The 17,768-nt window shown below is 39.3% G+C and overlaps 2 protein-coding genes across 2 annotated transcripts; both read right to left on the bottom strand.

Annotated features, from left to right (window-relative positions):
* Window positions 1-4,743: 4,743 nt before the first annotated feature.
* RB195_013729 (uncharacterized protein) lies at window positions 4,744-5,280 on the bottom strand (the record flags this gene model as incomplete). Its single annotated transcript, XM_064203687.1, has 1 exon — window positions 4,744-5,280. One exon carries the CDS (start codon window positions 5,278-5,280, stop codon window positions 4,744-4,746), a length of 537 nt encoding a protein of 178 aa, XP_064059568.1.
* Window positions 5,281-5,442: 162 nt separating this feature from the next.
* RB195_013728 (uncharacterized protein) lies at window positions 5,443-6,009 on the bottom strand (the record flags this gene model as incomplete). Its single annotated transcript, XM_064203686.1, has 1 exon — window positions 5,443-6,009. One exon carries the CDS (start codon window positions 6,007-6,009, stop codon window positions 5,443-5,445), a length of 567 nt encoding a protein of 188 aa, XP_064059567.1.
* Between the last annotated feature and the right edge of the window lie 11,759 nt (window positions 6,010-17,768).

Here is a 17,768-nt window from a genome sequence, read left to right as displayed (position 1 = left end):
CGTGGAAAGAGGTGAAACAGTGGCCTCTGCCGTTACTAATAAATTCTGGATAATGAGTAGAATTTCCCTAAGCATCAAAGGATCAGTTATCAAAGCTCAATTCACTTTTTCTTAGACGATATGCCATCTTATGGCACCACTTTTACTTCCCGATGTTGAAGAAGATACTCTCCACCCACCAGGGAATGATATTTTGATAATGCTTTCCTTTTTATAGAGGTACTTGTTGACTAATGTTCTAAAGTACACGTTGTCCTATGACCACTCTCAAGTACAGTATCTTATTACCCTTATTATTTTATACATGTTATTCTACATAGAACTCATAATGTTTTCTTAATAGAGCACATCACGTTTTCTCGAAAGTACCGGATAAAGAAAAGGTGATTTCTATCGTCAACACACTACTTCTAATTACTATCTTTTAATTAATATTAGACGTCAAAATTATTAAGCGACGTCAAAATTACTAATTCCATTAGATGGTGACGACAATGTAAGGAGAATCTTGAAATATTCATAAGTATGCAATTTAGTGCAAAAATGCATCGCATTCTATCATATGATTCACACTTTTTTTTTGTCAAAGGCTGAAAACAACAAGTTGGAGCGAATGTTAGAAACACAACACATTACAAAGAGGAAAATCAACAATATAATGAGTTTCCGCAACAAATATTGAAGGTTAATGCATTGAAGAAAAAAGAGAAAGAAAACGATTTTCGAACCAGCGCCAGTGTTGCAAACCTCATCTATCGGGAACTGAGGCGGAATGGGCGGAATCGCTAACGAAGCTCAAACATTGAATAAAGACCAACCCTATCCCATATGCATGATATACGGTTGTTCGGGCCGAGAACAACACGGAAGGGCGTAGGCGAGTTCTTCATGAAGCGCAAGCGATGGCAACGAATCCAGCAGGTGGCCAGTGGTTTTCTATCCATCGTCGTTTATGCAACGAGAATATGTTAAGGCTGTAACCACATGCACCTTTTAATAGTTGAATTTAAAATTGGCAGGAAATACTAACAGACTTTTACTGTCATCTAAAGAATAAAGAATAAAGTGCACACCGTTAATCAATCCTCTTGGGATGAACCAACGCGCGTTCGACTTCAATTCAAAATCATTTGAGATTTGTGAACGGAAGTGTGTATGACCCGGACAATGTTCTTCAACGGCTAACCAGTGTATCTGGCCACTATTTTTTTTTTCTTCTCAGAGAAGTCTGGTACCTAATTATCAACACCGTGATGGTTGGCCAAGGGCGGTTTCAAACGGTCGACTGTGGAGTCCCAAATTCATTGATTATTATCCTGTATCATATTATTACTGCATCTTATTTACTACGTAATATTCCTGATTAAATCACTTTTATATTATATGGTACTAAATAGCACTTTGACAAAAATATTTATTTCCTAACTTGAGACCGCGAGCGATCCACGCAATTTTGATCACAGGACATGCTAAATTGACGATAATGAAGCTACTGGAAATAATGGATCTATTTTTCCTCACTCGCGTTCGAATGTCATAACAACCTATTTTATAGGATTAATGAAAAAAGACTTTTCCGTTCGCCTTCAAACTAGTAGTGAAAAACCGTATTTTAGAGTGTGGTTCAGTGAAGAATCACCGAGGAATCTTTAGAATCCAAAAGAATTCTGAACAAATTCAGGCTCTCTGAAAAAATCACTACTTTACAAAGCGAAGTCAATGGTTAAATTTTTTTAAAAAGACAATAGTTGTGAAAACGATTGGGAAGGATTAAAGGTGCAATTAAATCATTTTATTGAACTTTTGCATTAACATTTCAATCACATATGAAGGGATGTCCTTTGTAAGTGCATCAAATATGCATGAAATATGCTGAAAAATGGTATGTTAGGCATCTTCTGCACGGCTGGAGTCTTCCTGTCAAATGCTATCAAGAACAAATACGGCATATTGCAACCACGACAGCAGTTTATATATTAGCCTAAAAGCCTACTTACACCTTGTAAGCCTAAAATCTTCTTTTTAGTACCATCAATGATATCGTACGCACTTTTCTTACGCGTTTCGTGCACGTTGCACGTGCAAGTTTTATGAGAAATTTGTTTGCACCTTTCCAATGTGCTAGAAATGTTCTTCTCATTGCTTATTAGGAACAGATAATTGCAAATTTAGCAGCAGCAGTTTTAAATTTTAGAAAAATAAAATAACTTTTTTCAGAACAAGTGGCAGGTAGATTAATCTCAAGAAAATCAAAAAGGTGAGTTTTATGGCAGCCATCCGAGTATAACAAACGATCCGTTTTTTTGGCATCGCTAAACCGAAGCCTACATCTCACAAAAGGTTAGGAGTCTTGAATACATCTACTAGAAGATTAGAAGACAGCAAAGGGCCCGAATACGCTAATATTTCTGCTGAAGACGTCTCACTTCTTGCGTTAGTTCAAAACTACGGAGCGACCGGAATAGGAAAACAATCGGGATTGCGCCGCCGCGACAATTTCAATGCACTACTGAAGCGGAGGCGAGTCCCAATTAAAAAGATAGTGCTTTGATTTTCAAACTGCATGAAAGACCCTCTTCATTTCATGGCAAATAAACAAATAAATAAATAAATCAGCATCGCAATTAAATAATGCATATCAATTGCTTCACGGTAGCAACTGGAACCGTAGTACGTCTCATTAACGAGAAATTCTACCAGATAAAAAAAGAAGTAAAGGCTTAATCTCTGATTTTTATCAGCAGCAACGAACCAACAGCTACTAGAGGTCTATCGATTGTAGGCACAAGTAACACATTTCCATCGTCATTTTTACACGACCGAGCGTAATTGACAATTCTTGCCTCTACACATATAATGCGGCCTATGGCCTACTTAGTTTTCTTTGTTCCATAAAACACCCAAAAACTGTACATAAAGGAAATAAAAAATCGGCTCTATTGCCTGCCTGCCTGGCTCATTAGTGTCTTGAATGAAACAGGAGATAGCGAAAGTAAAGATTTTCAACAAACAAACAAACTAACAAGGGAAGCACACACGAGCAGTCATGACGCGGTTACCCCGTGCGATAGTAGGTGCCCGATTGCTAAAAGCCACGCCCATTCCCAGAAATGTTGAATTTTCGCAAGCAATGAGGGACTATAACGTAGAAAGGAGTGCATTATACCGAGAATTAGTCTTAACCACTAGTAAATGAAAACGTCCGCGACAAACCCACGAAGACGAAAAATTCGACACCAAAAATGGAGACAACCGGAGTTTTGCGCTACACCTTTCTGATCTGACAGCACCTACGTTGGCGCGCAACGTGGGTACTCCAGTCTTGCAAGGTCACCGTGGATTCCACTGCTGCAAAACGCAAGTGCAGGTATCTTAGTTTCCGAGTCGGCATCATATGTATATCATACATAGGACAGGCCAACCGACCATGCCTATTAAATTCAATCCTCACTCTCAGGTGTTTCACACTGTTAAAGTTGTAACGGGCTCGTAAGGTAGGAAGGAAACGGTGGCGCCGCCAGTGAGAGGAGCGCGATAAGCGAAGCGGTATCGGTGGTAGTAGCCGAGAGTCTGTATGGAGGAGTCCGAAGAAGCATAAAGTAATATGAAGGGTTGTGGAGTCAATATTCTGATACAGGTCTTTCTTGAGCTAAAATCAGAAAAAAAAAGTATCCGTAGCTGTCATTCGTCTACTCATCTGCAGGGTGGAAGGTGTAGGAAATTTATAGAGGGCATCATAGTGCCGAAGTTTCTAAGCACTCACATTTCTTTTAACCACAAATCCTACCACAAATCTACTCAGCCGATCACCTTTGGTCCACTGAATTCAAATTCTATATAACGACACTAGCACCATTTGATCCACTTTTCACGGATGAGTAGCTTGTATGTGGGTAGTTATGCATTATGTATTAGGTAGGTTATGTAACTAGCTACATAAAAGTGAGTTGTTTCAAGAAGTCAGAAGCATCTCATCAGAAGCGATATCTTAGTGATAGACGTGCATTATTTCTGTAAACTTACCATCCCTTCAATTTTTTACACATCTCATAAATTTCCTCCACCTTCTGCTTTCCTGATTAATAGCAGAAGAAAAAAGTATTGTTCAATTTCCTGCGAGGTTTAGACACCAGACAAGAACTAAACGATATTTTTAGAATACTTTCAGGATGCTCATAACTACTGCTCTTGAAAAACTGAGGATTAGCCGATTATTTGGGAATTTTTTTATATTATATTATTACTTTTTAATTTCACGACTTTCCAGTCACTATGCTTAGAACTACCTTTTTAACGACAAGACAACAGCGGTACTCAACCTTGCTCTTCGCTAATTTTGGCCGCGTGAGACGATGCGGTTATTTTTTTCGGTTACTGCTTTTTTAAAAGCTTCTTGTACTTAATGGATTCATTATTATTACTGTTTATTTGTTCAGGTATAGCTCGTAAAAAGTCGATTGGCGCCAGATATGCAAAAAAGCGCGCTGCTGTTAATGGGCTAATGATGTCGAATAAAACAAGAACGGAAAGCGTGCTAAGAAAAAACCGTTGGAAATGTCATTCATCTACAAATACGACGTACTTCAGAGGCATATTGTTGAGGACATGGAAGTTGAGTTCGGGAAGTTGAGTTTTTGAGCGAAACGATGGAGTTGCTAGCTAGCTCATTCTATGATATAAATAAGAGTGTGATAAAGTAGATATTGAGGGAATGACTTACTTGACTTAATCGGCGGGCTGATGTCATCGCCTGACGCGATTACCCGCATCTTCGCCGAGGTGTGCCGTCCTTGAACACAGCTCTGCCCAACCTTCTCGATCTTCTGCGAGGGCTTGCACAGAATCAATCCATTCGTCGCTATTCCATATTCTGCGATACCTTACGTCTCGCCTGAACTGCCTATCTACGCCGAGTGTCCTCAGGTCCTCTTTCACCACCTCAGTCCAGAACTTCCGTTTTCGGCCAGGTGGCTTCTTCCAGCTCCAACCGAACGAACTCCTCAGAACTCGTTGAACAAGGTGATCTGCCGGTCTCCATAATATATGACCAAAGAAGTGAAGACGATTTACTTTAGCCACTTTCGATGGCAGTGCAAGATATCTATATCTTCCACGTGTCATCCGTCGGTAAACCACATCAACTTCTGCGTGAAGATCTTTATTGTGGCATACCCTAGACCAAAAGTAGCCAAGTAGCCGTCTAAGCAGCTTTCGTTCCGTGCAGTCAAGCCTCTCCATAACCGTTGATGGTGCTGCCCAAGTCTCCGATCCGTACATCATGATGGGGCGAATTGTGGATAGGTATATTTGCAGCTTGACTTCGTTGGTGATGGGGGTCGACCACAGGCATTTCGTTAAGGAGTTAAATGCAGAAGTCGCCTTAGCGCATCTTTGCTGAACATCTCTCTCGTAGCTGCCATTGTTCTTCAGCGTACAGCCTAGCTAACAGAACTCATCGACGAGATCTATCGGTTGTCCGTCCACCCTGATTCCCGTTCGTGGTCTCGAAGAGATCCACATCTGCTTGCATCTATCAGGGCGTAGGCGTAGTCCATAGGCTGCAGCCAGCTTCGATACAAGGTTGACAACATTTTGAAGTTTCGTACTGCTTTTCGCGAATATAACAACATCGTCGGCGTACTCGAGGTCAGTCAAGGGGCACCCTGATGGTGCTAAGACAATGTCGGCAGGACGCTGGTCGACTGTTCTTCGCATAATGTCGTCGATTGCGAAATTGAACAGGAAAGGTCCTGTCACTGCCTCTTGTCTTACTCCAGTTACCACTTCAAACGGTGCTGTACATCCGGCTGGTGTTCGAAGTGCAGCAGTTGTTCGTTGATTCATGTCATCAAGCAAGCGAACGAACTTTCCTGGTACTCCGGCGGCGCGGAGCGCGTTGAGAAGACGGCCTCGGTGAGGAGAGTCGAACGCGGCTTCAAAATCCAGAAACGCTTGTTGCATTGGCTTCGAATACCGCTGCCAGATTTCGAAAGCAGCGAAATCTGGCATTGAGGGAATAGAAAGAAAATAACGACGTTAAGTTCTGTAAAAAAAGAATAATGAATTATTGCAATCAATCGGACGGGTGTTACGGCCTAACGCGACTTTCCGTATCTTCGCCGTGATGCGTAATCCTTAAGGATACCAGAACCCATTATCTTCTGTCTTCAGGTAGAGCTCGCATAAAATTCATTCATCTGTCATCATTCCATCGGCTAGACTTTACGTCTCGACTGAACTGCCTGTGAAGGCAAAAATTTTCCTTTATCACCTCCGTCCAGAGCTCTCTTTTACGACCAGGAAGCCTTTTCTAACTTCAGTCTGGGAGCATTCTCAGCACAACTTGAACAAGACGATCAGAAGATCGCCTCTTAATGTGTCAAGAGAAGCGAAGACGGTTTCCTGTGACTACTTATGAAGACCGGGCAAATGTTGATTTTTCCATGTATCACCATATTACTTACATTACTTCCAAATAAAGTTCTTCGTTATGTACACTCAATAGTAGCCTAGCAATCGTCTAAACAGCTGAATCTAAATAGTACGAATTGAGGACAGGTACATTCGCAGCTTCACATCGTTGGCGATGGCGCCAACCGCTGGCATTTGGTAAATGAGCTAAATGCCGAATTGGCGTTAATCCAACTTTGCTGAACATTTCTCTCGTAGTGCCATCGTTTTTCAGCATACAGCCCAAAGAGCAAAACTCATCCACATGTTCGATATGTCCGTCCATTCTAAATCCCGCCTAGGGTCTTGAGGAGACCCACATCTGCTTGCTTTTATCGGGGCATAGTCGCAGTCAGTTGGTTGCAGCTAATTTCGATGCGTGTTTAACAGCTAGTTGTAACTTCGTGCTGCACAAAGCGTATATTACTTCGTCATCGGTTACTCGAGATCCACCAAGGGATGTGTAGACGGTGCTAAAACGACGGGACACTGCTCGTTTCCTGTCACCTGCACTGTGTTTTCGCATTGTGTCATCGACGCCAAAGTTGAAAAAATGGGTCTCACCACAGCCCTTTGTCTCAATCCAGTTTCCACCTCAAACGGTGCATCACATCGAGGTGGTGTTTCGAACTGCAATAGTTGTTCTTGTATTCATGTCATTAATTGAGCTACGAGTTTTCCTGGAACCTCATCGGCATGAAGCATAGCAGGCGTCGTCACTCTGGTGTGTATTTAAAAAAGAAGAACAGACAATCTGAGCGAGACGAAAGAATTAGCGCAGAAATGATAAAATCTCGCCCTCCCTCTGTGATTCGTGAAATGACGAAGATAATCCGTTCAATATTGACGAAGGGATACCTGACTCGTGGAGACAATCATACTTCCTCCTCACAAGAAACTATCTCTTATAAAACCGAGGAATTGCCGAGAGGTGTCACAAAGTTTTGAAGCAGATCATTCTGGATAGACTATTCAAACTTCGCAAAGAACAAGTTGGCTTTTGTCCTGGTCGATCGATGATTGATCAGGTGTCTATTGTAGTGATCGAACTGTTGCAGCGGTATTCGAGGCCTCTACAGTTAGCTTTTATAGGCTTCGAAACCGCTTTCGATTCTCCTCACCGAGGACCTCGGTTCCGAAGATTACCGTTTACTGGCTTGATATCAAGGCATTGAGTTCATCATAAAACGTGTCCTTTTTGTAGTCCTCAGCGTTTCCGTAGGTACATCTTGATGACGTTAATCCAAACTCTTCCACCACATTGGTGTAATCGTTTCTCACAGCTATTGCGTAGCCACCCACTATCCTTTAATCAGCGTCCCCGCAATAGATGGTGCAGTGGCCAATACTGATAATGGGGCAATCCCTGATCCACCTTTCTTGGAATGCAGCAAACGGTGCATGCAGATGACGCAGAAGTCGGGGTAGAGCGGCTTGTTGGAGTTCATTTGACAGCGATCGGCCTTGAAAAGTTCCGAAGCAGATGTTTGTTGCCAAAGATTTCATGTCTTTCTTGATCTCGCAGGGCAGGGTTTCGGCGTGGCATTGGACGACAGCACCTTCTTGCAATGTATGGGAAGCTTTTGCCACATAACAATTTAGTGCAAGTTTATATAGCTCGTACGCTCCCAAAGCGTATACTCAAATGCTTGACTGCGTTTAGTAAAACAGAGGCCACCACGAGCAGAAAACAATCAGACTTGTATACGCGGCCACAAAATAGCGATGTCATATAAAATAGTTCATATAACATGAAAGAATATGTATTCTGCGCTGAACGTGTTCTAGCGGCAGACTGTGACACTCCTTCAATTGAGCAGGAGCAGGGGAAGGGCAGTGTGCATCATTAAGTGGAAGGTGCGTTGTGGGCAGACGGGTCGCGTTCACTAGGGAACGCCCTCCGCTGACTATAAAATGTACGAAATGAAATACCAAGTAGGAGCAGAGCATTACGAATGGAAATATGAAGATGAAAAAGCGAGATAGCGAAACAAGAGCAAACACATTCAAATTATGTAAATGTGCGGTATATGTTTAGAATTTAAATGAAACTAAGAACTATTCGAGTTGTTCCTAAATGTTTCGTAGATGTACAGAAATAATTATGTTTAAACGACATGATTTAACAAAATAAATGAAATTACATTCGTAATGGTGTGTGTCTTTCATCGTAGTACTTGACAAAATAACAAGAGGTTCTGAGGTGTATTCGACAGTGACAGTATGTTCCGCAGAAACAGAAAAAAAGAAAAGTGCACTATAACCGCCCATTTGATGATGTCGGTCATTACATTACACAAAAGAGCACACAACGACGAATCACTAAGGAAGTTGACGATTTTCTTATTGATGTGATTCGTTACAACACTTCCTGAGTTCTGGGAATGAAGAATTTCACGGTTTGGAGATACAATGATTGGAGTTTATTTCTGCTCCATGTGTGGAGACGACAAATCAAAAAGTTTGTTCCTTATGGGCGTTATTGGTCTGCTGATAGTTATACTTACTGTATTATCTCCGTGAATCTGGTCCTTTCGAACCAATTTCATATTTCCGTGAATGACTAAAAGTGTGTGGAAAAGAAAGAAAAGACCACTCAGTTCTCAACAAATGTGTAGGCATTATGAATCTATGATAACTCGATTGGGATCCAAAGAATCACATGACTTTTCATACTTAATGGGTTACACACGTAATTACTATGCTACAATTTCTGAACATTGCTCTATTCCTTTTCAAACAAAACTGCGGAATACAAATCAGGCAGAATAGAAAAGAAATTATAAAAGGAGAGATAAAAAGTGAAAATTACAGGAGAAATATAGCTAAGGGTATATAATTTAAGCAGAAAAGACCTGAACTCTCACAGTGTTCGCAGTGGACATGGAGAACCGTCATTTAAATCACTGAAATACTTGCAAGTGCGAAGGGAGGAAAAATCGTCTAAATTCTAATAGGTTACCCAAATGGTATCTTTGCGAGTTGATCATTTACAGAAAAACTATCCATCAGAGATCATCACAAAAAATATATAAGACGAGGAAACGAAAAATTAGGAAGAAACAAAAAAAAAAGATCTGAAATCAAGGAGGAAGTTCTTAGGTTTTTAGGGAAGATTTCCAATGAAGTTTCACGTAAATACCTGAGTAGACAGCAAGAACCAATGGTCGCGATGAAGTTCTTGTTGTGTAGTTGGGAAAAATATATTTCAATTCACTCTTCCTAGAAAAAGAACCAACATCTAATTTTTTTCTGGAATTTAATTAGATCATTCAAGTAGAATATATGCATTTTTATTGTCGTGGCCCTTGACCTTTGCTTAGTGGATTATGGAGCGAAATTTTGAAGAATTCAGAAAGACACTTGGAGAGGCCATTGATCCCTAACAAAGCAGGTAGTTGAGGGAAAGTGACAGAAAACCAGGATAATAACAATGCAATTTTGTTAAGTGCATGTATACTTTGTGTTCTCCGTGTACTAACTGGCCGCTGAAACACATTTAGTTACCGTTAAAATAGGAGTTTTAAAAAAGCAGAGCATCATTTCATGATTCACATTGGGAATGTGACTGAGTAGGAAGGAGGGAAATAACAAATGAGGGATCAAATCTCGAGTGTTTTGTTCTGATGATTCGTTAATAGCGCTGAACTCCGAAACTTTGTATCTCAAAGATCACAGAGAAACATGAAAGGACCTCGTAGCAGATCACTAACTGAGAAGCAATCCCGCCAAAAAAGTAAACAATAACGAATAAACAAAGCTCAAAAATAGCTGAACCAGTCGCCATTAATACTTTGATCAAGAGAATCACGCTAAAGCCAAAAGCCAAAGCGATAATATTTAATTTCCCACAGCTTTTTAATTACGCGCCTTTAGCAACAAGACAGAAAATTGGCATTGAAGCGCACTTTCCCGCCAGCGATTTTCGTGACTAGAATCTTCGGAAACAGTGTTTGTTCTCATTCACACATAAGTATACATGAGAATAGGCAATATAAGCATTCACAAGATTACTCTGAGACTTCAAACAAAAACGGGGTCCCAGCAACGAGTGCAGCTGATATTAACGACTGTTATTCTCACCGTATTTTTAAAGCACATCACGCTTCTCTCCGTCACAAACCTATATTAGATACACGGTGCTAATAAATACCCAGCCACGTGATTAAATTATTTATAGCAACAATTTTAGAAATTGAACTTACAGTAATTTCCATCTCAAATCTATCCTGCGGAGAAAATGTGCTAGTGCTGTATGCTGTCGAAAAACCGAACTAAGCTGTCAGCTGGATTTATGAAGGATATCTCGTAAAGTCAATCCACAACAAATTGCCTTTTCGAGTTTTTTTTCTTTTTCAAATCCCACGATTGTGAATCCTGATGCAACCAAAGCGGGATCCTATCAATCTACTCGGGATTTCTAAGCCGTTCGAATTGGCTTTTGACTTTTTCTCCAATGTGCGGAAAGAGCATTAGCAAATATACGGTACCTTCCCAATTTTAAACAAATTTATGCAGTTTTTTTTAATAATTGGATAGGATTGTTTTTAATACGGTACAGAACGGCTATAGTTCAAAAATTAATGGTTGCTCATCAAGGTGTGGAACACAATTTTTTTAAAGGATTCTCATAAGTTTAAATAAGACAAAATAAACAAATGTCCCTACCCTGGAAAAACTTGGTAGAAAAACCATCCAAGTATAATTTTTTTTAATAGCCAATATCAAATCCATGTATCAAAAAAAAACATACCTAGATGTTTCAATGACTGATGACTCAATTTGCTGATCAACTCGGGTTTTCATGTTCCGAGCCGATGTGGTCTACTCAGTATTTTCGATCATGGAAACTCTTGGAACGTTACACAATGTTTTTGTGATTACAACCAAGAAAGCTATTTCCTTGATTCTTTCTGCTTTGGAATGGTAAATTAAGCCCACTCTAAAATTTCAGCCAAGCTAATTTTTCTTCCTTTATTATCCATATATGTTAGTGAATGTGACAAAAAATTACAGAGCTTACATAATACATACGCTTAAGCAATATGACCCTAAAAAACCCCTTCCACTAGTTCTTTTAGATTCAATTACAGTAAAATTGAAAAGTTGTACTCTTCCGAGTGCCTGCAAATCTTGAAGACTAATCTCTAAAGCCTCAATATCCTTTACTTTCACCGCATAAATCATTCATTTCTGTCTCGCACACTTTCGGGGATACGTGACAGTTCGAAACGAACTGCGAAAGAAGGTGCCATTGCTATTCAGGAGTCTTTTACGACTCACATTTACATTCTTCCGTAAATAATGGCATAATAACTTATCACGCGCTTTTGGGGAAAAATGAGATATTCGGACATTATTTGGATCTTATTTCAGATAAGAAGGCTCTTAAGATATACTGTTAATGAGCACGAAAAGGATTCTTAGTGGGAATGATGAAGAGAAATGAAGGAGCACAGTATTACATCGGAATAAGTAGAAAACTCTCACCTCTCAACAATCGGAGCTTGAGAAGAGTTACAGACGATTTAAAAATGATTTGAATGGTTAGCGATGCATTTACATCAACGTTTTCGGCACATCCAAATGTTTATCTATTTTTTTCTTGCCTAAACTTTCATTTTAATGAAGCGATACTGAAAATTCAGTTCATTTTTGCCGTAATATCGTTGTCATAGTGATGTATATCATTTGGTAATAAAATAAAATACTGGCCGAGCTTCGTTATAATTAAATTAAAAATTTTCAGTTATTTTTAATCCAAAGGCCGCATACTGCTCAATCGAACACAATCTAACGCTTCTTTCCTACTATTGTAAATAATTTTCAGGGGGATACGACTGTCCAGCACTTAAGAATTATCCAGAGTAACCATTAGAGATATTTTGCCCTCGTTACCTCCCAGCTTTGACAAATCAATGATGAGAAACGATTCTGTACGACAATAAATCTGTTGAGGATTACACGTGTGCTTTCCACATCCGAAAACAACACACTTTTGCGAAATCGGACAAAACCTAAAACACGCTGCTCCTATCTCCATTAAATTTTTAAAATTGTAGTACTGTGGGCAGAAATGGTGACAGAAATTAAAATAATAGTTAATAGGACACCAAAGCAATGCCCAGAACTATAAACTAGAACAATAAACGTATACAAAAACCACTACAACCAATTCTCTGGATGAATATCACTGCCATAAAATCATATACTCCAGAAAATTCATGGGACAGGAAAATTGCTTTCTATGATTCCTCACTTGACATCACTCAAACGCTCTGATGTTCTTCTGTGTTGTTTTCGGTGATCTTGAAAGAATTATACAGAAAAATGCTCGCAAATTTCTATAGAGTATCTAGGAAAAAGGTATTAGAGTTTGCGAAAAAGTAGTGACCGCAAAAAAATCCTTTCCTGAAAAAATTGTGCACATCTCTGTCGTAGTCATAACGCTATCTAGAAGCTTCCCAAGAAAAGCAAGTGAGTAATTTCATTTTGAATGCCATAATGAATCCACACGTAATAGCATTAGTTTCGTTCTTTCACTCCTGAAAACTTCGAAATGGTACAAACAAATTCTGAGAGGGTTTTTTTCAGCACTCGCTATTCGTACTGTATGAGCTGTTAGGACATGCTGTGCATTTGTCAGAAGCCCAGCTCTCTCAAGCCTAATATCTGATATACGGACCTATATGAAACCCCACGAGCGTTTTATGATTGGTGCCAATCAACGAGGTCGTAAACAGCCGCTGTAACGGTCACAATCCTTGCATCCGGAACACTAAAACAAAACAAACAAAAAGAAAATTGTCGGAACGTAAGAGGAATATGAAACAGTTATAAATTTCTTACAACTTACATACTGACGAAGCCAATATGAGATTTAGTGTACGGTATTATCTGCTACTGATCCAAAAATACAGAGACGTATATCTTGTAATTCTCCTATTTCCTAGCAGCTGAATGGCAAAGGATAAAGCGCATGGGCTCAAACACGTCGCCAAGGAGGGCAGTTGACGTGTTGAGGAAAGAAATCTGACTAGAAAATGAAACAAACATAGTTATTTATTCTGTGGTGCGACCTCATTTTCCCTAGCCAAGGACGAAACTGAGCTTTGATTCTCAGGAATCGGCGAAAAGATACGCTTTTTGAAGTAACAATAACATGTCGTGGCTAGATTTAGGAACGTTTTCTCGAAGCCGGGGTTCAATGTGTGATAGGATCGACTCCAGCAATGAGGACTTTCCGAAAGAAAGGGAAGAGAGACGGCGTTCTTATAGCCTTCATAGTTGAGATAAGTGTTAAACCCAAATCACATGCATGCATAATGTAAACACGTTCGCAACGCTTTATTCAAAGAAAACTGAGAACTGATTCGAATTGCGGACTGCTGGGAAGAAGTAACAGGGCAAATACGAGCGACGCTAGCTCCCGCCCACCACATTAGAGTACGCTTACTTCAATATCACGAGCTCTAAGTATAATCTATTTTTCTGGCAATTAAATTCTCATTGGGACGATCATCTACACCTCGGCTAGAAGATCGTAGTACTGACGTTGGAGGCTAATTTTTGAACGAGAACTACTTTTTAAAAAAAAGAGGTAAACCAGGACTATCATATATTGAATTGAATACAGCAGCTTTGTTCACGCGCTCGGATCATGGTAATTAGTATGAAATGCAAATCGTATTGAACATGTTTTTATTTTCCGAATTTCAAAGCAAAACCAAAATGTCCAACGATGGCCAATTGACGAAGCATCTTAAAAGTGATGGACTTGAATGAAAATCGCGGCCGAGGTCGGCGATGAGGCGCAGTTAAAATTCGAGGGAATAGGAAGTGACTAGAGTTAAACTGCATGGGATCCGTCAATATGTTTGACTTCAATTCAGAATCGTTTGAGGTCTATGAGCGTGTATCTGGCTTGGACAATGATTTGGCAGGAGCTAGCCAGTGTAGCAGACCACTATTTTCTTTACTCCTGGTACCAATTCATTGACCGGTAAGAGATGAAAGGCATGGTTGGCACGAGAGCAATTTCGAACCATCGACTGTGCAATCGCAGCCGATCTTCTTACCGTACTTCCTTGAAAATCAAAATATCCTGGTAGAAAACCAGAGAGTTCAATATAACATACGATCGCCTCAATTTGTATTCTACAAGACTCTATTTTTGAAATTGAAGTTTTTTTAGCCTGCTCAGCGTCTAAGCAGAACGATGGACTACGTACGTTTGAAAGTACTCACAGTAAATCATTCATGTAAACTACTATGTATTTCGACGATTTGTAATATGTATAGCACGGATATAAATCGATGTGACATAAAAATTCTTCAAAATTGGTTGAAGTCCATGCCGAAGTGCACGTCAGATTAAAAACAAACGACGAGTTTACAGTACTACCACATCACGATACGTTCACGTGGTAAATTTATGTGTTCCCGCGCTGATGTGCTCAGGGATGGAGATTAACATTGCAAACTCGACCGCCCCGATCAAAATTAACACATTCGACTTTATAGCGCCGTTTGACAGTCATTCCATAAGCTATTCATTATTTTCGAAGGATTTTCCCGGTACTAGTATTTATTCTGACTTTGCTAAAGAGAAAACCTCTGGAAGACGGTATTTCCGTGGAAATTGAGCGTGACTACGCAAATAGATGTGAACTACACCCTTAATCCTACTATTGGCTTCGAGATCCCAACTTCTTTGTTGAGAAATAACGGATAAACTAGGTGCGCCCACAAGGAAGCACCACCTCTAAAACAGCGTCGGTGAGACATGAACGACATATTAAAAGTCACGTGAGACTTGCTGGTTCAAAATTAATCAGAAACCCATCATCCTAACTTTGTTCCCTCCCTGAGTTCATGGAATTACACAACGCCGGAAATGTCAATATCGGAAAAGACTTAGGCAATTCATCAGAATTGCTAATGAATCCTTGTGAATCCGTGACTCACCGTTGTAAAAAATCAATAAACCAATCAAGAAGTTAGTAGTATAAACCTAATAACCTAGTACATCCTGACTATTGTTTTTACCTTGAGTGCAGTTGTGTCCTGGGGATATGGTTGTCTGCATGTTTAAGTGGTTTTTTTTCGGCTATATTTTTTTTTCTCTGAATAAATTTACAGCGAAGAATATTTTCTTCAACAGCTCAATGAGTGCTAATAGATGGTATTTTTCTTTATCAGGCGGTATTCCAAATAATTATCGTTAAAATAATTCAAAAAGGCGGCGATGAGCGACTGTGACATCTGACTGTACCGTTAATTAGTGTTTGAGCTCTATACATGTAAAAAAAATACAGAAAATTTGATTTGAGTGTAAAAATTAAAGATAGAAATGTAGATAGCAGGAACCAACATTAAGATCGAATATTACACATCCTATTTATGGAATCCAGGAAAACCTGTTGTTTTTGCAAAAGTGGCTTCTGGTTGTCATTTATGAGAGACGGGTTTTCCGACAAGAGAAGATGGTAGAAAAAACGCTGCATTGGAATCTAGAATCTTCTATTTCAATTCGATGGTAAGTAATTTTTTTAAATGTTTAGAACTACGAATTGTGGAATTCTGAAAACATTTCCTGTGTAACGTTGAAAAACGTGAACCATGCTGCACAAAATTTGTGCGTTTTCGTTCCAAGAGGTGCTACTTGAGAGGGGAGCCGATATATCAATTTGGTATTCGTTAGTGTTTACAGCACAATGAAAAGAGGAAACAAAATTAATCAACTGATGATTTCATTTGTGTTTGAGCTTTTTGCATGGATGCGTTTTTGCAGGCCTTTTGTGACATACAATAAACAATAGAACTCAGTTTTTGTTGATTTCCACCTCTCATTAGAGCCAACAACTAGTTTGCTTTTTGTCGTTGATAAAAACACATGCATTCTTCTCCTTGTACTCTTACTGTAACTGTGTTAATGTGGAATCATGCACAAATTTGTTTGCATGAAAATGCACGTCTTACTCAAATAGTACTTTGATAACTTTGATAGAGCCAAATGATTTGCAGGAAATTGTGCTGCGAGGGGGAGCGTGTGGGACACCTTGATACAACCTCAAGATTGAGGCTCTCAGAGTTGAAAGAATGGAGAAAAGGGCCGAGAAATATGTAGACAAAGCCTTTTTCATTTTTCATAATATAGCAATTCGCTCACTCAAAAAATCCTTTGAAAAGTTCGAGGACTATTTTCGGAAGGATTTTTTAGGCTTTTTGCTAAGAAACTGCTGCTAGAACTTCTTTCAAAGTCGATTCTGCACCGTTCATCGAACAAGGAATCGTTCATTGATTCGTTATTTGAAAAAAGTAGAAATAACCTGATTTCTTATTTGGGTTAAACGCTACCTTAAGTAAAGCGGAGAAGGAAACCTAACAAACACACACACACACACACAAAATAGCACATACCATTTCGCATTTAATAGGCTCCGAAATTTTTGAAAACAAATTCCATGCCTCATATTCGTGGTTATTTTGCACTTCCACAGGATTTGTAGTTTCTTCAAAAGACAGGAAATTAAATGTAACTTACTAAAATGCGGTACTGGTGACATGTTTCCTTTTAGTGTCATCTCTCAAAACATTCATCACGAAAATGCAGAGGCAGTTCATTACCGCGTCCACATTCCCACCCATAGTTCGGAAAAAAGGTCAAACGTTCACGATGAATCGTAAACATTACGAAAGACAACAGCTTACGAATTCCGGCAGTAGGACGAAGGAAAAGCCGCAGGCGTATTTTGATCTTTGATGGATTGAAAGCTCTTAAAAAAGGATTTCTATTAATAAACATGCGTATACTAGGAAAGTCGTCAGTCTTAGAAAAACTACGTATGTACGTGTCTCACAGAGAGGAACGATAATGAAGTTATGAATAAAATATGCTGACAACGCTTGCTCGAAGAAAGTCATGCTGAGGATATCGTTCCGAACAGATCATCTTCCGGTAGATTGTCGCATATGGTTCTCGAAAAATGTTTCGTAAATTTTCCTACGTATTTGTGAGCGACAAATAAGATTTCCACATGAATACAAGCATTTCACAAAGATAAAAGAGCATTTTCCTACCAAATTTTATTTCTGTAGATCTACTGTCACTGAAACGGATTATACTTTTGTGTTTGTTGTTTTGTTGTTTTCCATTATTTATTTTTGATGTTAATACTTAGTTGTGGCTGTATGAATAGGATGGAATTTTTTACTACTACCTCTTCAAAGTAAAAATAATGATAAATGGAAGTTGAATATATCTAAGAAAATAAGAAACAAAAAATATGCCTGCAAAACGTGAAAATAAAAATTTA

This window comes from Necator americanus, chromosome V (genome assembly GCF_031761385.1).
Source record: "Necator americanus strain Aroian chromosome V, whole genome shotgun sequence".
Lineage (NCBI taxonomy): Eukaryota > Metazoa > Nematoda > Chromadorea > Rhabditida > Ancylostomatidae > Necator > Necator americanus.
The sequence above is the reverse complement of the archived record's forward strand: the minus strand, read 5'-3'. Positions and strand labels throughout refer to the sequence as shown.